The sequence below is a fragment of the Hippocampus zosterae genome, chromosome 16 (genome assembly GCF_025434085.1).
Source record: "Hippocampus zosterae strain Florida chromosome 16, ASM2543408v3, whole genome shotgun sequence".
In the NCBI taxonomy this organism is placed as follows: domain Eukaryota; kingdom Metazoa; phylum Chordata; class Actinopteri; order Syngnathiformes; family Syngnathidae; genus Hippocampus; species Hippocampus zosterae.
The window spans coordinates 18,519,713-18,537,251 of NC_067466.1; the positions used below are offsets into that span (position 1 = coordinate 18,519,713).

The 17,539-nt window shown below is 45.8% G+C and overlaps 4 protein-coding genes and 2 long non-coding RNA genes across 8 annotated transcripts; 3 read left to right on the forward strand and 3 right to left on the reverse strand.

Moving 5' to 3' along the window:
• Positions 1-291: 291 nt before the first annotated feature.
• LOC127587928 (solute carrier family 22 member 4-like) lies at positions 292-5,110 on the reverse strand. The gene is made up of 11 exons (XM_052046397.1): positions 4,876-5,110; positions 4,022-4,204; positions 3,628-3,731; positions 3,378-3,532; positions 2,864-3,035; positions 2,454-2,590; positions 1,911-2,001; positions 1,626-1,840; positions 1,027-1,209; positions 801-936; positions 292-421 (listed from the first exon to the last, which is right to left on the reverse strand). The coding sequence occupies exons 1-11, from the start codon at positions 5,080-5,082 to the stop codon at positions 361-363; spliced, it is 1,644 nt and encodes a 547-aa protein (XP_051902357.1). The 5' UTR covers positions 5,083-5,110; the 3' UTR covers positions 292-360.
• A 923-nt stretch (positions 5,111-6,033) lies between these two features.
• On the forward strand, positions 6,034-8,831 carry LOC127587965 (ubiquitin-fold modifier 1). Of its 2 annotated transcripts, none has more exons than XM_052046444.1 (7): positions 6,034-6,102; positions 6,930-6,953; positions 7,047-7,103; positions 7,497-7,554; positions 7,917-7,956; positions 8,063-8,095; positions 8,554-8,831. In XM_052046444.1, coding segments are annotated over exons 2-7 (294 nt in total). In that variant the 5' UTR covers positions 6,034-6,102; positions 6,930-6,951; the 3' UTR covers positions 8,658-8,831. The 2 variants fall into 2 exon arrangements, with proteins under 2 accessions (XP_051902404.1, XP_051902405.1); XM_052046445.1 differs by lacking the exon at positions 6,034-6,102 and adding an exon at positions 6,474-6,516.
• Positions 8,832-10,424: 1,593 nt separating this feature from the next.
• LOC127587916 (uncharacterized) lies at positions 10,425-11,515 on the reverse strand. Its single transcript, XR_007958912.1, has 3 exons — positions 11,358-11,515; positions 10,779-10,930; positions 10,425-10,513 (listed from the first exon to the last, which is right to left on the reverse strand). It is a non-coding gene; the product is annotated as an uncharacterized LOC127587916 (long non-coding RNA).
• Positions 11,024-12,700, forward strand: LOC127587915 (uncharacterized). The gene is made up of 3 exons (XR_007958911.1): positions 11,024-11,211; positions 11,542-11,666; positions 12,300-12,700. It is a non-coding gene; the product is annotated as an uncharacterized LOC127587915 (long non-coding RNA).
• Positions 12,701-12,935: 235 nt separating this feature from the next.
• Positions 12,936-15,911, forward strand: LOC127587913 (mothers against decapentaplegic homolog 9-like). The gene is made up of 6 exons (XM_052046386.1): positions 12,936-13,209; positions 13,479-13,694; positions 13,834-14,103; positions 14,310-14,705; positions 14,806-15,062; positions 15,274-15,911. The coding sequence occupies exons 1-6, from the start codon at positions 13,014-13,016 to the stop codon at positions 15,415-15,417; spliced, it is 1,479 nt and encodes a 492-aa protein (XP_051902346.1). The 5' UTR covers positions 12,936-13,013; the 3' UTR covers positions 15,418-15,911.
• Positions 15,213-17,331, reverse strand: LOC127587914 (regulatory factor X-associated protein-like). Of its 2 annotated transcripts, none has more exons than XR_007958910.1 (3): positions 16,589-17,331; positions 16,259-16,369; positions 15,213-16,083 (listed from the first exon to the last, which is right to left on the reverse strand). XR_007958910.1 is itself a non-coding variant. In XM_052046387.1 (3 exons), exons 1-3 carry the CDS (start codon positions 17,119-17,121, stop codon positions 15,976-15,978), a joined length of 642 nt encoding a protein of 213 aa, XP_051902347.1. In that variant the 5' UTR covers positions 17,122-17,331; the 3' UTR covers positions 15,213-15,975. The 2 variants fall into 2 exon arrangements, 1 of the variants encoding a protein (XP_051902347.1); XM_052046387.1 differs by having other exon boundaries at positions 16,699-17,331.
• Between the last annotated feature and the right edge of the window lie 208 nt (positions 17,332-17,539).

Consider the following 17,539-nt stretch of genomic DNA (forward strand, 5'->3'; position numbering starts at 1 on the left):
GGAATGCCCCCTGCCGGAAACAGTTGCTCACATGCAACACTTCCCCGGTAACGCAAGATATACATTTTTATGTTAAGAATGATTCAATTATAATAACTGACCAAGTCATAACAATTTTTTTTAATGATTTGTTTAAATGTCAGTGTACAATAGCTTATTTGACTGATAATATCCTCATTAAATTCTAATTGTTTACAATTTTTTTGTAAAAAAACAAAATAAATAAAACATGCTTTTCCTCATCTTTTATTTTTCCGTGAATGCAGAAATAAAACGCCAAATAAATGCATACCGTGTGCAAGTCATCACGATGCATCACACAATGCAATGCTACAATTGGTTGGTAAAATCCAGTGAGGTTCACAGTCGGCTTTCGATGACCGTGGATTTGAAGGTCTTTCCTCTTGACAAACAGGTCAAGCTGCAGGCAGGGAAATCAACACCAAGGTTCGTTAGGGGAAGGCGGACGAAGGACGCAGAAGAGAACGACGAGGCGCTCGGTTGTGCCAAGGTAACCTCTGACTCGGTTCACGTTGCATTATTCGAATAAAAAAAAATGTTGGACACGTTAGTGACTGGAGAGGGATACATTTAAGGTGAGTGGGGAATTAACTTTCACAATCTGAGCTGTCCATGACAGCACAGGGAAATATCACGCCACCGTTCACCCAAATAAACCGTAAGGCCTTGAAAGTATGAATGGATCCAATTGAAAATTGTGACCGTTCCTTGAATACATTTAAACTGACATCGGTCCATCGTATTGATTTGACCCTTTTACGGTAGCAAATGAGACCCACCTTTGCCTCTTCTGCATCTGTTCGAGGGTCTCGGGAAGCGGTCGCCTAAAACTCTCCGGCAGGAAGAGCGTCGTCACGATGGAGAGCATGGCCAGAGTGCCCAAAGTGATGTAAGGTAAATACTTGAAGTAGATGTCTGTGCCGTACCGACATGAAAGCGGTGACAAAAGCCGTATTAAAAACGCCAAAGTCACACGAAACCCCCTTCTCCTGAAAAAGCGCTTACTCAGCTGTATAAGAAAGGGCGCAATGCAGCTTCCCGTCCGCGACACCATGACGCAGATTCCGGAGCCCGTGTTCCTCAGGCCCGTCGGGTACAACTCGGCCGTGAAGGCGAACAGCAGCGACGTTCCCGCCGTGGCGCCAAACTTGCCCAACATCTCCAAGGCCACAGCCAGACCCAGGATGCCTTGAGAATAAAGGCCAACGACAAACAGACCAAGCAAGAACTGTGTTGGTTTGGAAGTAGAACTTGGCGCAAAATGGCTTGAGGGAGCACAAGATGAAAGTGGGACTTGTTTTTATCCAGACCCTACACAGGATAGCTGAAGGAGCCTGTCTGGATTTGAACTACACCCCAGCACAAGATGACCAAAGACGGAATCGGACAAAACGATTGATTCTCCTTGTTTTGAACTGAGGCGGTTGGGGGAGCAATACTGGCGAACAAGAGCCATGCGGGAAAATGGCCGACGTGAGGGGACTGAAGGTGAACTACTTGTTTTGAACGAAGATGATCGAGGGAGCCCCGCTGCTTTTCAGTTACGCCCCTTTCCCGCTTCTGGTTTTGAGCACAACTATCGGGCTTTTGGTGCGGACGCTCACTCTGAGGCACCAGCTGAATGAAGAAAAGCGCCAGGCCCACTGTGAGGAAGACGCACACCAGAGCGAGGCGTCGCGGCAGGAATCGGATGGCCAGACTGCAGCTCAGGTACGCCGGCACCTCCACCACAGCGGAAAGAAAGCAGCTGATGTACGGATCCGAGTGGAGCTGCGATGTGTTCAAGGACAAGCCGTAGTAGCAGATGCTCTGCGTGAACCTGCCGACGAGAGAGCTCGCTGTCGACGTGCAAGTGCGCCTCGCCCCCTTTCTCATGGGTGTGAACTTACCACACCCAGCACAAGAGGACCGTCATCAGCGCCACGCTTCTTTTCTTCATCAGGTCCAGAACAGTGTAGCGCTCCACTGGCCTCCCCTCATCTGCCTACAACACACAATGGTTAGCATTCGGTTTCCCCACATCTTAACGAGCCAAGACATTTTCTAGACTGACGGCCTTCGTTGGAGACCATTTTGACTGCTAGCGGCTCACCCAGCAGCTAGCATCTTTCAACCACGTAACATTTTTCTTCTTTGGGTTCTTCATTTCTCTCCCGCTTCAGGTTTCTTTGTAGCTGCTAGCGCTTAGCCTGATTACCCTGCGCCGACTACCGCTAGCATCTTTCAACCACGCAACATTTTTCTTCTTTGGGTTCTTCATTTCTCTCCCGCTTCAGGTTTCTTTGTAGCTGCTAGCGCTTAGCCTGATTACCCTGCGCCGACTACCGCTAGCATCTTTCAACTGCTCAGCTCAGTCTTTTGGACGATGGACAACTTTCAAATCGGTGTCGCTAATGAAGTGTCCAGCAAGCGAATTGACACAATGGCTTAACTTGCATTCCACTCGGAATCGCCAAAGATCTTCTCCGGCGCGACCACTCTGTTCATCTCGGCGGCTCTTCTCACGATGGCCTCGGCTTCTGTCACCCGGCCTTGAGACAGCAGCCACATGGGAGATTCTGGGAGGATCCTGTCAAAAACATGACTTTTGTATTTATTTTACTGCTGACTATTTGTTTTACGATATCTATCATTTGTACTCCTTATTTTGTCAACATTGTCCCTTTTGCTCTAAATTGTCCCTCTCGTGCTCTTATTTGTGACGACAAAGAACATACCAGTAGGTGGACTTTAAGCTAAATATTAAAGACAGCGATAAATGCGATGGCTTTTAGACCGCGGTGTCTAAAATAACAAGATAGCAAGTCGTCGACTTGTGTCCCTGGAATATCCTTGTGCCTACCACCACATGGGGATGTAGAAGAGGCCGGGAAGCCCAATGGCTAGCAGCAGCGTCTTCCAGCTCCGTAGGAAGTAGGCGAAGAGCGGCAGCGTCATGTAGCCCAAAGTGTAGCCCAGACACACGCCCGTCGACGAGTAAACCACCCGAGCGTTGCCCGTGAGGATTTCTGTTCCTGTTCCAACAAAAACAACTTTTTAAAAAATTTCCTTTCGTGTCAAGCGGAAGAAAATTTGTGTTTTTTTGCCTTTTGGATTTCGAACTTGAGAAACCTGAAGAAAACAAATAAATAAAGGAATCTAAACAAGACGAAAAGACTAATCCACAGGTATGCCTTCAGCGGGTTAGGCGACTGACAGTCTGCTCATTTGGCTCTCTAAACAAGCTCAGGTGCAGCATATTCAGAATGCTCGGGTCTCTGACTGTCACTGAATTCCTGTCGCTCAGAGAATAGACTTCAAAACAGTTCTGCTTGTGTCAAAGTCTTCCTGTTGCACTGTAAAGAAAACATACCCACCCAGCACGTAGCAGGACACATAGTTGGAGATATTGCCGAGGCCGCTGCAGAAGAGAAGCACGCAGAACACCTCCCAGGACGGAGCTGCAATCTGTGCCACTGAGAACACGGCCTGAATTACGATGGTGGCGAACAGCACCGGTTTTCGGCCAAACCTAGGGAAAAAAAAAAAAAGAAAAACTAAACTAAATCGCAAACCGTCACCTTGTAGAGTTTCTGGGAATTCTTGATCCTCCCCCCCAGCAGGTACCTGTCAGCAAGCAATCCGGAGAAAAAGGATCCCACCAGGACCCCCAGGAAGAAAATGGTGGCGGTCAAGGGTTGCTTCCAACGCTCAGCGCACACCAAGTCAAACTGGAAGTGCATGATTGACAGTGTCATCAGGAGCTAATCCCCCCCTCCCCCTCCCCGCCGCCCATCACTTTGATGGTGGAGTGTAGAACTCGACAATTTGGCCTTAAAATGTTAGTGTTGTTTTTTTAATCTTTAAAAATCCCATTTTCAATGGTAAATGTTTGATTACATTCACGCTTTTACAAAGTTACAATGTCAACTCATCCCTCTTTCTTTCCATCTCTCTACAGACCACGATGAACTACTAAAGTTCCCCAAATCATCTTCATCAAATTTAATCTGAAGAATACCTGGGAGACCACGGTGGACTGGTAGACCTCGGTGCCGTAGACCCATCCGTCGACGCAGTCCTCCTGTTCCAGACTGCTCAGGTTGACGTCCCGGCCCGGCAGCAGCCCCCCGGCTGAAAGCTTGCGAAGCACGTCCAACCTGTAGCGACGACAGCGGCTTGCCTGCGGCTCCCCGTCCACCACCTCGAGAGGGACACACACGAAGAACACGAGACATTTTTTTTCGTGTGTGAGAAGTGAGTACTTATATTTTTGTAAATCCTGAGAGATTCATCCACAACACGTTTTCCGTACTCTCTGAAATCAAAGGGTAGTGTTATGTGAATGTTGTGAGAACATTCATTCCACAGCATTGTGCCAAAAACTTAACATTCCTTTTTGTGTAAATCAGAATCGGAATCATCTTTATTGGCCATATATGTAGAACAAACACACAAGGAATTTGTCTCCGGTAGTACAGGCTGCACTAGTATCATAAACAAGGACATGACAAATAAGTATGTAAGGACATTCCGTAATTGCGTAATTCCGTTGTGCGGTGGTACCATCCAATGACAGATGTAAGACAATGTGCAAAATATCAAGAATTCCTTCGGTTTTCATAGGAATGCTGAGAGATTAATATTCATGTATCTTGTATGCATTCTGAGAGATAAAGCATTCATAAAACACAAATGTTCTCGGAATGTTGTCTGCTGAGAAATGAGCGTTCATTTCATTTCTATTCAAACGTTAAGAGACGAACATTCGAACTGTGAGGCCTTTTTTTTTTTTTTTTTTTTTAGCTTCAGTTATTGATTTTCTTTTGGGGGCGGGGGTAGAAAACCAGGTAGAAAACCAGAAGAGCAGCTTACCTCCAGTGGAACTGCAACCTCCCACCACTCCTGGCTGAGGTTGGCCTTAGGGATCCGGCATCGATGCTGGGGTGTGTCGGTGATGAACACCAGCGAGAAGGAGCCAGTCCCGTTGGGCAAGATGGTGGAGCAAAGCAAGAAAAAAACCATCAGCTGGAAGCGACCCCACGTTCCCAGGAAGGCCACGCTGCTATCATAGTGCTGCATGGTCCGTGTCTGTGTGAACTATCCGACGGTACACAAAGTCGTTTGCATGAATGGGAGATAATGCTGGCACTCGTTGAGGCCTTCAGGGCATTTGTTTTAGTTATGCCAAGACTTGCATTTCTTTCAACTCACTAGACGACACTCCCCTTCGTGCACTTCAGGTGAGAGGAGATTATATGTATTTTTTCAATCATTTATTTGTTTAAAACATTAACGAGGCTTTAGGATCATAGGTCACTTGTTTGACAACACATTAACTCAAATTTCACTAAAGTCACGCACACGACTCACACTTCAGGTGTCAGGTATTGACAATTTGGGAAGATTAGCAGTTTGATTGTGTAAAGGAATTAGAGGTCAAATTTACTGATGGGATACAAAAAAATCCTGCAGCTGAAGGAAAACTTAAATTCCTAATATAAAGAAAAGTTTTTGCGTTCACTTTTTGCTCATTTAGTAAAAGGAAAAGTCAAGGCAGCTTTATTTATATAGATACAGTAGCTTTATTTATATTTACAGTATGTCGTTTGCAACCGGGTTTAAAAGCGACTTCACTTTTACTGGCACGTTTACTGCCTCGTCACGTTTGCTTTCAAGTCATCATGCCAAGACAGTAGTACATGATAAAAATGAAATGTGAAGAAAACAGCAGCCTATGCCCCCATCCTGTGCCTCTTATTTGATATACAAGAAACCACCACACTTGTGGGGAAACAACCAATCAGACATGCAGGACATGATTTAATAGCTCCCCACAGTTGACAAATATTAACTATCCAGGCCATTTACAGTCAATATTAGTGGGATGATGAGAATGCTTGTTTAAAAGGATTTTATTAATCACCTGCGGTTTTTACCCGGTCGTCACATGTGTAATGAATACATTTTATTATTACATTCGTTAAAAGTAATTGTTGTGACACAACAGAGGCGCATATTTATGTGTCAAAATTGAACTAAATCGATGACGTGTTTGTCGGGGTCCTTCTGGACTTCCTGGTGTGCGTAAACAGATGACAAGTTGAGTCTATGCCCCCATCCTGTGTCTCTTATTTGATATACAAGAAACCACCAAACCTGTGGGAAAACAACCAATCAGACATGCAGGACATGATTTTAATAGCTCCCCACAGTTGACAAATATTAACTAGCCAGCGGTTTGGGGATAACATCCGCTTGTTTGACATCACTGTTGCCGTTTACAATCAATATTAGTTGGACGACGAGAATGCCTGTTTAAAAGGAACTTATTAATCACCTGCGGGTTTTACCCAGTCGTCACATGTGAATGAATACATTTTATTATTACATTCGTTAAAAGTAATTGTTGTGAAACAACAGAGGCGCATATTTATGTGTCAAAATTGAACTAAATCGATGACGTGTTTGTAGGGGGTCCTTCTGGACTTCCTGGTGTGTGTAAACAGATGACAAGTTGAGTCTATGCCCCCATCCTGTGTCTCTTATTTAATATACAAGAAACCACCAAACTTGTGGGAAAACAACCAATCAGACATACAGGACATGATTTTAATAGCTCCCCACAGTTGACAAATATTAACTATCCAGCGGTTTGGGGATAAAATCCGCTTGTTTGACATCACTGTTGCCATTTACAATCAAATTAGTAGGACGATGAGAATGCCTGTTTAAAAGGAACTTATTAATCACCTGCGGTTTTTACCCAGTCGTCACATGTGTAATGAATACATTTTATTATTACATTCGTTAAAAGTAATTGTTGTGAAATAACAGAGCCGCATATTTATGTGTCAAAATTGAACTAAATCGATGACGTGTTTGTCGGGGTCCTTCTGGACTTCCTGGTGTGCGTAAACAGATGACAGGTTGAGTCGCCTCGCTTGAAAAATGTAAGTTTTTTTTACTCGTTTACCTGTGACATACCGTATAAATATTGAACAAAACTGGGAGGACAACCGTGCCAATCTTGTTCGTTTGTCTAGGTCTAAAGTAACGTTTAAAATTACGCTAACGTCGGACCCACGGCTCCCTTTCAAAGTGTGAGTACGTCCCAACACTTACTGACATCTCAGTTGCTAAAATCGATCTGAAATGTGATTTTAAACGTTTTTTTTATTCAAAATCGTTGTCTCATTTTCTTCGTTGTACTCCGCCGACGTTGTTTGAGTTTACACATGAGCAGGTCGTCGCTTGCAGCACGGCGTTTAGTGCTAGCATATGCTAGTGACTCAAGTTGGCAAACTTACTAAGGTAGAAGCACAGATACTCGCCTAATTACTGTATAGTAAAAATCAATTTGAGGTGTGGGTAGGCACTCTTGACACAGCGAGTAACATTTGTTTGCAAAGAATCAAGCCAATGTTCCATAATAAGGTGCACGCAAATTCAACTTTAAAAAGTCAATTGTAATATGGTACTTTTTTAAAAAACAGATTAAGCGTTCCAGAGAGCACGCCGTTCACAGCAGTTTTGAAGTTCGCCGCCGAGGAGGTAAGACGACTGCTTCGTGAACAGGGCCAATCAGGCTTTTTAACCACTATACCAACTGTTTAAAAAAAAGAAAAAAGCAACGTGCAACTTTAATTCCCACTAAAAGTAATACAACATGAGCAGAACCATTTTTTCACGTATTTTTTTTGCATATTAACAACAAAGGAACATCTTGGCAGAAGCCAAATTTCCAAAGGCACCATCCCCATTCATATGTTGCAGAACGTAAAAGTATTTAATACAGTGCATATCACTTGTGTATTTATTTTTTATTTATTGTGGGTGGCTCTGGAACTGATCACAAGTAATAATCAGGTTCACTGTTTTGAAAATGTGTCTTCATGTCACTATCCTGTGTGCAGTTCAAAGTCCCATCAGCCACCAGCGCCATCATCACCAATGGTGAGTTCGAATGAATATATATGTGTGTGTGTTAGTGTGTTTTGTATTTTGTGTATATGCGTGTATGTGTATTATATTATTGACATGCTGCATTCTCTCCTTGCAGATGGAATAGGAATCAACCCTGCACAAACAGCAGGTGAGCGGTGATACTCATTGGTCAATAATACGCTACTCACAAATAGCATGAATCTTTGATGAGCTCAGTATCCATGCTTGGGAAGAAGTGTGAGTCGCCGGAGAAAAGGGAGGCAACATGTAAAGTCGCTCAGGATCCCGGATCTGAATATGCTCATCACTCATTCGGCGCGTATGTGAGGTTAAAAAAATAAAAAAAGACCTAACTGTAAAAGTAATAGTTTTCTAATTACATTTAAATTTAATTTTAAATATGTTGCATTCATATTAAAATATTTTACCTCAATGGAAATGTTGACATTTGAATTTTTTTGGGGGTGGGTGGGGTCACATTTTGAACATGTGTCTGACTATATAGAAACGGGATGATTCAAATGTGCTGCCTCATGACACCCGACCACAGTTTTCTGTCGCCCCGGCTGTGTCTTCCTCACATTTTTTTCTCCTGTGCCCTTGCAGGCAATGTGTTCCTGAAGCACGGCTCGGAGCTGCGCATCATCCCCAGAGACCGAGTGGGAGGACGAGGAGACCGACGCCGCTCGTCTCCGCCGAGGAGACCCTGACCAGACCTCTCCTCGTGCCCTATTTATGTACTGCTCTCCCGTGTGTGTGTTTGTGTGTACATCTACACTCATCATGGCACGCCTGATGCTGCCCGCTGGGCGTTCCTCAGTAAGTGTATGTCAACATCTTCATTCTTAATCTTCATGAATGACAATAAAACGCCACTCACATAACACGCGACAACTTATTGGACCATATTTGGTAACTCATTACACATTCCAACCGCAAGAACTTTAACCCAGAACTTTGATGTGTTGTCAAAACTTAGTTCTAAGGTAATTTACCAGGGCCTAGAGTAGGCCCTGCAAGGGTGGGATATTAATGTTTGATCGGTTCAGGAACCAGTGGTGTTACTAATGAAAATTAAAAACAGAAACATATAACCAGACAATTGTCTCATTCATCATTGTTATCAAAATGATTTTTTTGGGGGGGGGGGGGTTAGTGAGTATTGGGGGAAAAAAAGCTGTACTTGTATTTAACATACGTTTGTAATCATTTGACCTATGCATGTTTATCGAGGCCTTAAAGAAGAACCTGCATGTGCAGTGCAGTACCTTCGAGAGGCCTGGGGACCTTTTGGATCTGCAACTCTGAACACAGATTGGAATTTGTTTTAGTTGTAGTAATTGCAGTAGATATTCCAAGTCCCGATATATATATATATAAGAGCCCAAGATAACTCATTTCACAATTTAACGGTGAAACCAAACGGTGGCAGCACCATGCTTGAGGCTGTTTTTCTTCAGCCGGGACGGAGACCTCAGTCAAAGTGGAGCAAATTTTGAACCGTTTGACTTTTTTTGAATGGGTTTACTGAGAGGAGCTTTTATATTGTGTTCAATTTCCATGCACACAGACTATTATCATGTCTTTATCAAATTATGAACTGCAGATCTTTTCAATGCCCTGTCTAGCATTAATAAATGGATGCTTCATTCTTAATGTTTCCAGGGGGAAAAAAAGAGTAAGATATCCTTTATTTGTCCCACATTGGGGAAATTTACAGCCTCCAGCAGCAAGAATGTAGGTAGAAGGAAGAAAGAAGAAAAAAAACAACAACAAGCACCGTTCAATAAAGTCTAATTATGCAGGTGCAGATCTCACACCTGTGTAAAGGTACCCTCTAGTTACGATTGATCATTCTAATGCGTTTTTTAAAATTTGACTGCTTCAAGATTTCCCCCATGACCTCCCAAACACCAACAGATGCATATTTATGTGAAAACCTGTGGAAATGTGATGAGGAGACAGATAGTTCTCGGGACTATTTCAAACTCCCCTTTGAACACTGTCTTTGCTCCCATACAAATACTTATTTACATGTGTTACTGTTTTGTGATGAACTTGTGAGCCTTTTAAGACCAACACGGAGTGTGTTTCTATGGAACCTGTGCAAATATGGTTGTTACACAGACGGTTGTAGGGACGGTTTCAAATCCCACATGACTGTCATCCCCTCCCTTCAATAAAAATACTGTACACACATTTGTGGCATGTACAGTTTAAAGTTCCCCGCCACTTTCCTTAATTCAACACGCACTGATATGTGTAAAATCTGACACTGAAGTATGACATTTAAAATTTTTTAATTGTATTTTTGTTGACGTTAGGAGTATAACCATTGAGGAAACAATAGGCTTCTGTCGGTTCAATTGGTCAACTATCTTCTCAGACTTTGAACCAGCTCAACAGCGGACTTTGGTCGCGACACCAGGCCGGCCGACCGCAGCCTCTTTACGGCGTGGAGGACGACGGCCACTCCGCTGTCACACCAGACGAACCGCTGTGCAAAAAAAGGGGACACGATGCTTTCCCCTCCTCCTGGCGGCGGTGTGATGCTCCGCGGCAGTTGCTGTAAACTGTGAAAATGTCAAACTTGCAGACTGAGCGTCGCCAGCCAGGCTTGCGTCATTAACCGGACCAGACCGCCGCGGCACGGCCTCGTTCTGTATCCTTCCGCCCGCCTTGCCGACCTCCCCACTTAAGGTAACGAAGTAACTTTCACTTTCAATGACTTTAATGTGACAACGCGCGTTTCTTTAGATTTAATTTCTTGTTAACCGAATTTGCCGTAAAATAAAGGCGTGATGCGTCAAGGACTTGACGCGCACACATACAAACATGTTTGTCAGGTGGGAAGGCGGCGGAGGGATCCGGAGCGCCGGCGCTGCGGTTCCAGCCAGCCTGACGCCGCCGTGGCTGCCGAGTGGCGCTCCGGCTGGAGCCTGCAGGAGCCCTTCAGACTCCAGCGGGCCGGCCCGCCTCCGACCTGCGGTGACAAGTGTGCAATATTAACGTACTGGGCGGTTCCGCCCTTCACAACAATAACCTGCTATGTCAAGTATCCTGGTTTGGGTTTTCACGCTGGCGGAGGTGGGAGTAAACGTCACTTTAAGTGTGAAGCATAAGCAACTTTCAAACAAATCTCAAGTTATGTGGGTGTGTGTGCGTAGCACTGCGTCATCAAGTAAATGCAATACACTTGACATAGCGCATGAAATGGACAAATACGCTCCACCCTCATGTAAACAACTTGGTCTAACTTTATTAGTAAGTTTATTTCACATTATTATTAGCGCTAACGATGCTAACACTTTAGCTAACGCTAATATGTGGGTACCACAGCAGCTCTACTTCGCGCTTGGCTTGGGCGTGCTAGTGCGTCACCTGCTTGTCAAAGTGTCTCTTTCTCTCACCATGTCATTGGCGAAGCTTGTTGTGCGTTGTAAATTAGCTCCATTGTGATGTCAAAATATGGCAACATTCACCAAAAGCTGTCTCACAGACGCTTGTTTTCTTTTTTTAATCAACACCTGATGGGTCAGATTGACTGACATAGTACGTCTCTGTTTAAATGCTGTAACTTTTGTTTTGAAACAGCCACAACGGATGCCCTCCACTCAAATGCGCGCCCACGCAGTACTAACGCGCACCTTCTCGCTGGCTTCAGTCGCGACTCACCGCGTGGACTACTACGACCAGCTACTACGAATGCAAACGTGAAGGTGAGACATTGTTATTAATCACATACTCATCATTAAAAGGGGTGGCCTTTATGTTGAAATTTAAATTTGGATGACTTTAACGTTTAATGCCATTTGTAATTTTGGGTTATAATGAACAGGGTGATTCACAATTAGTTTGAATCCTGATTAAGAAATGGTGCTTGTTGTTTATGAATGACACTTGAGTGAGCGTTGCGTTCAGTTCAGTAGTAAGCGGAATCTGCCTTGTTTACTTTTTTGTCGAGGAGTGGGCGTGAGGAAGAAGAAGAAGAGGCGGAGGAGGAAGGGGGTTGGTGGGGGTTGGGGGGGGTTCCTGGTGATAAAGCATTAGGTAATTGGACTATCTGAGCGGGCAGACTGTGTGACGCCGGCCTCCATAAAGCAGTTGTGCTTGAGTGTGCGTTTACTAGGCTCTCGTGTGTACAAATAAAAGAATAGCATTTTCCCCCTTTTTCTATTATTTTATGTCATCATGCGATATGTTTGACTTGTGTGACCTGTCGACTTCCGGTGTGATGCAGCATCATTGTGAGCAGATTATATGTGGACAAACCGAAAAGTAAACACACACACACACACACACACACACAGCCCTCCTCCTCCTCCTCCTGTCCTGTGATGTGTTCTGGCCAGACAGTTTGGCTCCTGGGCGTCTTTCACAAGAGAAAGAGAGAAGCCACAAGAGGACCTTCCTCCTTGTCCTCCTGCCTGGAAAATCTTCTCACTCCTCACCACCAGCATCTTCTCACCTTTCTTGACAGGCGTACCGGACTTGGCAGAATCATTTGGACAGTACGGCGCTTTTCATCACTACATCTTGGCGCAGGTCAAAAAAGGGTGAGTGTTTATCTGGTAACAGTTGTGGACGTGTTTTCAATCTTGTATAGCAATAAACAATAAGTTGCTCACAGTAGTAAAGCCAGGAGTTGGTATGTTCCACATGACATCGGAATGAATGTTTTGTGAAAAACCAATAGTGGTTAACTAGCGCTGGTGTGACTGAGTCAAAATTAGTAGCTAATTAAAAAAAAAAACGGGAAGTCAGTGTGTTCAGTACCTCAAGAATAAAATGGAAATAAATAAGGTCATAATTTTTTAAAAATGACAGAAGAAAGTCACTAATTTAAAAAAAAATCGATATAACATTGCATCCAGCACGGATCATGACTGTTAACCTTTTCACCCCTGAATGACACCCGTGAATCAACTAGAAACGAAAACTGTTTTAGAATTTAGTAAGAGCACAAATCAACAAGTGGCACCATTATCTTCTCACTTCTCTCAACAGATGCGGCAACCCTAGACCAGAATCATCTCCATTCCAAGTGTCAGGAACAATAAGGGACCATGAACTCATCCACGTCCATCACGTCACTCTTCTCCTTCACCAGCCCGGCGGTGAAACGTCTGCTGGGCTGGAAGCAGGGCGACGAGGAGGAGAAGTGGGCAGAGAAAGCCGTGGACTCTCTGGTGAAGAAGCTCAAGAAGAAGAAAGGCGCCATGGAGGAGCTGGAGCGGGCCCTCAGTTGCCCCGGACAGCCCAGTGAGTGGCCACCTCATTCAATGAAATCCAGTGCGTAAAAAAAATGATTCAAGTGACAGTCGTTTTTTTTTTTTTTTGATGATTTATGGCCACCCGTATAACTTTGACGTTTTGATATTCGGTCGATTTATGGCCCCTGATTGATTTGTGACAAACCAACTTTTTTTGTGTGTGTTGGATCTCGATCACTGGCGTAACCTGACCTTGTTTCCAAACAGGAAGCGTCACCCTCATCCCTGTGTTGTCATCGTTATTTCCCCCCTTGTCAGGCAAGTGCGTGACCATCCCGCGCTCACTCGACGGGAGGCTGCAGGTGTCGCACCGCAAGGGCCTGCCGCACGTCATCTACTGCCGCGTGTGGCGCTGGCCGGACCTGCAGTCGCACCACGAACTCAAGGCGCTCGACTGTTGCGAGTTTCCCTTCGGCTCCAAGCAGAAGGACATCTGTGTCAATCCATACCACTACCGGCGTGTGGAAACGCCGGGTAAGAGTAAATCTGCCTCGACGGGCAGCCGTGGCAGTCAAAAGGGGTTTCTATTGCTACGTCTTTTTTTTTTTTTTTTGGAAAAAGTCGAGCTCGGATCCTCGAGTGCCATTTTCTTTCATCCCTCTTTTGCCGCCAGTGTTGCCGCCCGTCCTGGTGCCGCGCCACAGCGAGTTCAACCCGCAGCACAGCCTGCTGGCCAAGTTCCGCAATGCATCTCTGCACAACGAGCCGCTGATGCCGCAGAACGCCACCTACCCGGAGTCTTTCCCGCCGCTGCCAGGCTCCTCGTCCTCCTTTTCGTCCTCGTCGCCGTCCTCCTCATCTCACGGACGCTCGCCCGCCTCGCAGGGCTACCCCGACTCCCCCTGCAGCTCCACTGAGCCGGGTAGCCCGTACCACATTGCAGGTAAGACGCCGGCCGGATCATTTGCTGCCTAAACGGGTTGGACTCCAAATTGTCCTGTGATGACGGTATGATACGTCGCATTAGCCCCTCGCAGCAAAAAGGTTCCGGGTTTGAATCCCAACTTGGGGTCTTTTGTGTGATTGCGTATTTGAACCTGACGATTAGCACGGGACTTTGGGATTTCATGTTGTTTGCCCGCCCATCAGAAACTCCCCCTCCACCGTACAGCATGATGGAGTCGAACCCACAGGAGGACGTGAAGCCGGGCAACTCCACGGAAAGCACCAAGCTCACCTTCTCCGCGCCGCATAGAGGCAAGTCCGGCTTCTTCGAGCGTGACCGATCTCCGGACGTTCCGACACTTTCCGTCCGTCCTCCAGATTTGCGTCCCGTGTGCTACGAGGAGCCCGAGTACTGGTGCTCCATCGCCTACTACGAGCTGAACAACCGGGTGGGCGAGACTTTCCACGCGTCGTCACGCAGCGTCCTGGTGGACGGCTTCACCGACCCGTCCAACAACAAAAACCGCTTCTGCCTCGGCCTGCTGTCCAACGTCAACCGCAACTCCACCATCGAGCACACGCGGCGACACATCGGCAAAGGTCAGTTTGCCGTGAACCATCGCAGTCCCCTGAGGTCATAAAGGTCATAAATCTGAGGTCATAAATCAACCCCCCCCCCCCCCCCCCCCGGCTCTCCTAGGCTTGCACTTGTATTACGTGGGTGGCGAGGTGTACGCCGAGTGCCTGAGCGACAGCAGCGTGTTCGTGCAGAGCCGCAACTGCAACTTCCAGCACGGCTTCCACGCCACCACCGTTTGCAAGATCCCCAGCGGCTGCAGCCTGAAGATCTTCAACAACCAGCTCTTTGCGCAGCTGCTCGCCCAGTCCGTCAACCACGGCTTCGAGGTGGTCTACGAGCTCACCAAGATGTGCACCATCCGCATGAGCTTTGTCAAGGTAAGACGCGCTCGCCGCAATTTAAAAGGCCCGTTCGGACGGAACCTTTATTTTAGGAGTCCGGCCAAGCGACGTAAATGTGGTACAGGGGACAAGATGCCAAAAGTAAAAAAAAAAAAAAGCTACGTTTGAATATTCATCACCAGATGGTTGAAAACGGTGCTTTGATTCCAGTGAAGTGACAAAGCTTTTTTTTTTTTTTTTTGTCTAGGGTTGGGGGGCTGAGTACCACCGCCAGGATGTGACCAGCACCCCCTGCTGGATCGAAGTGCATCTACATGGTCCCCTGCAATGGCTTGACAAGGTCCTCACCCAAATGGGCTCACCGCACAACCCCATCTCGTCTGTGTCGTAGAAAACGGGCGGGTGGCTGCGGAAGGCGGCGTTTGTGATGAGGACGCAAGCCCCTCCGGAAGTTTCCAGGATGTGGTCCTTGTTTACTGTGAGACTGACTTTCATTTGGCTTCTGTATGTTGGCTTTGTTGTTTTCTTGTGCATCCCTACGGCACTTCAAGACTACGTAGCGCTTCTTTGTGAGTTCAATTTGTCTTTTAATATTATTCTACCGTCCCGACCAATGTTTGGTTGTACTTATATTAAATGTTTTTTTCGAGGCTAAAATGGATTTGATGTTTTATTATTTATTTTTTTTACAGGAGATTATTATCAGGCTCGAGATATGTCTATAAATACAAATTGGTAACACAAAGCTGCTAGATGCAAATCAAGAGTTTCACGAAGTGAAATATTATTTCGTTCGCCGCGGGGGTGACAGAGCTTGTGACCAGAAAACATTTTTGTTTTGTTTTCTTTGTCCGTGAGTGAAATCATCAACAACAACAACAACAAAATGCACCACAAACCTTTTAACTGTAAAGACAATAAATAATAGCGTGACTGAGTGTTAGGAGCGTCAACAGCCGCTCAAGTTGTGCTGCAGCGCCAGACTTCGACTCTGCACGGCCAGGATGCGCTGCTGCTGCTGCAAGAAGTGAATCACCTCGGGACTCCTCAGCAGTGACTGGTGGACAACAGCACAGCGTATCAATACGAAAAATAGCAAACTATAGTGTTATAACACACTATCAATCAAATAAGTTCTTTTTTTTTTGTATGATCAATATGCGCTATAGTGCAAGGATGGAATATCAACAGGGTGTTCACTGTGTGTTGTGGTTATGGTGATGATGACATACCAGTCTTTTTTGGTTGAGCACCTGCTCAATGAGGGAGGGTCTGGCTGGCCGGTCTCCCATCACCCCTAAACGCTGCTTGTTGACAGACACAGGACGCTCTTCACAGTTGTCCTGAAACCAAACAATAAACATTAGTTTGACAGATAATAAACAACTCGAAATAAAAAGAGGATTTCAGAAAGGAATGACTTGAATCACGAGCACGGTTGTGCTAAACATAGTTTGATATCCCACAAATTCCATGCGTTCAACTATAGCAGTCGGCTGAAGAAAAGGACAAATACCTAAAAATATGCGTATATTTGACACGTATCAATAAGCTTTACGTACGAAAAGCACGGGATTGAGATTCGCACCCCTCCCAAAAAAAAATAAATGAAAATCATTCTCCAAAAAATCCGCGAGTAGGCGGGGGTTTCACTGTAGCGTGGGGGACTGACGTCTATTTTGTTGGTCGACATGGCCTGGTCGCTTTTCTTCTTCTTGTACTTGTCCTTGTACATCTTGTTGCGGTGCTTCTTGCACATCCACGGCTTGCGCTGCTTGGCCACTTGCGTGGTGGTCTCAGTGCAGCCGTCGTAGGTGCACTGCTTCGGCGCTGTGCCGTCGCCCTCCGACGCCTCGTCGTCGTTCAGCTCCTCCGGGCTCCCGGCGCCGTCCCGCGGGTCGGACGCGTCCAGCACGTCGCTCTCCTCGTCGGCGTCGTCCAGGTCCATGAGATCGGTTGCCTCCATGGGGATGAGCGTGATCACGTCGCGGCTGTCCACCGAGCGGCTGTCGCCCACGATGTAGCGCTGGCCGTCCTTGGTGAGTAGGATGGCCTTCGAGGCGTCCTTGCGGACCGAAGCTTCGTCGTCGCTCATGTTCGTAAGTTGCAAGAAAAAGGCAACCGGCAAGGAGCTAATAACACGCTCGCGGTGGCGAACGAGCGTCTGTCAATGTTAGCAGCGATTTGGCAGCATTTTACGCACTTACTAAAACAAAATTAAGGCTAGCCTTTTTAAATACACCACATTATGTGACCAGGGACGGGGTTGTTACAAATAATATGATAGGTCTTCTTCTTCGTCTTCTTTTACTCTTCGCCCCAAATAGCTTCCTGCGGTAGAGCGCTTCCTAGAGGACTGAGTATGGCACACGCATGTTCATTTAAAAAGAACGCAGTACAGTATTTTACAAAAATAATACAGTGTAATCTAATTTAATGTCATGTGAAATATATTTTCAAGATTTTTTGTTGAGAAAATTATGTCACTTTATTCAAGAGAAAATATGTTTTAG

Excerpts from the sequence above, each read along its gene's own strand:
- LOC127587928 (XM_052046397.1), bottom strand. The coding sequence starts at position 5,082 with ATGCAGCACTATGATAGCAGCGTGGCCTTCCTGGGAACGTGGGGTCGC. Across the intron at positions 4,205-4,875 it reads AGGTTGCAGTTCCACTGGAG|GTGGTGGACGGGGAGCCGCA; the intron begins GTAAGCTGCTCT and ends GTCCCTCTCGAG. Across the intron at positions 1,210-1,625 it reads CATTCAGCTGGTGCCTCAGA|GCATCCTGGGTCTGGCTGTG; the intron begins GTGAGCGTCCGC and ends TTTATTCTCAAG.
- LOC127587965 (XM_052046444.1), top strand. Across the intron at positions 7,104-7,496 it reads CCACGGCTCCCTTTCAAAGT|ATTAAGCGTTCCAGAGAGCA; the intron begins GTGAGTACGTCC and ends TTTAAAAAACAG. Across the intron at positions 7,555-7,916 it reads TGAAGTTCGCCGCCGAGGAG|TTCAAAGTCCCATCAGCCAC; the intron begins GTAAGACGACTG and ends TCCTGTGTGCAG.
- LOC127587913 (XM_052046386.1), top strand. The coding sequence starts at position 13,014 with ATGAACTCATCCACGTCCATCACGTCACTCTTCTCCTTCACCAGCCCG. Across the intron at positions 13,695-13,833 it reads CCGGCGTGTGGAAACGCCGG|TGTTGCCGCCCGTCCTGGTG; the intron begins GTAAGAGTAAAT and ends TTTTGCCGCCAG. Across the intron at positions 15,063-15,273 it reads TCCGCATGAGCTTTGTCAAG|GGTTGGGGGGCTGAGTACCA; the intron begins GTAAGACGCGCT and ends TTTTTTGTCTAG.
- LOC127587914 (XM_052046387.1), bottom strand. The coding sequence starts at position 17,121 with ATGAGCGACGACGAAGCTTCGGTCCGCAAGGACGCCTCGAAGGCCATC. Across the intron at positions 16,370-16,698 it reads TGTCGACCAACAAAATAGAC|GACAACTGTGAAGAGCGTCC; the intron begins GTCAGTCCCCCA and ends GTTTGGTTTCAG. Across the intron at positions 16,084-16,258 it reads TGCTCAACCAAAAAAGACTG|TCACTGCTGAGGAGTCCCGA; the intron begins GTATGTCATCAT and ends GTTGTCCACCAG.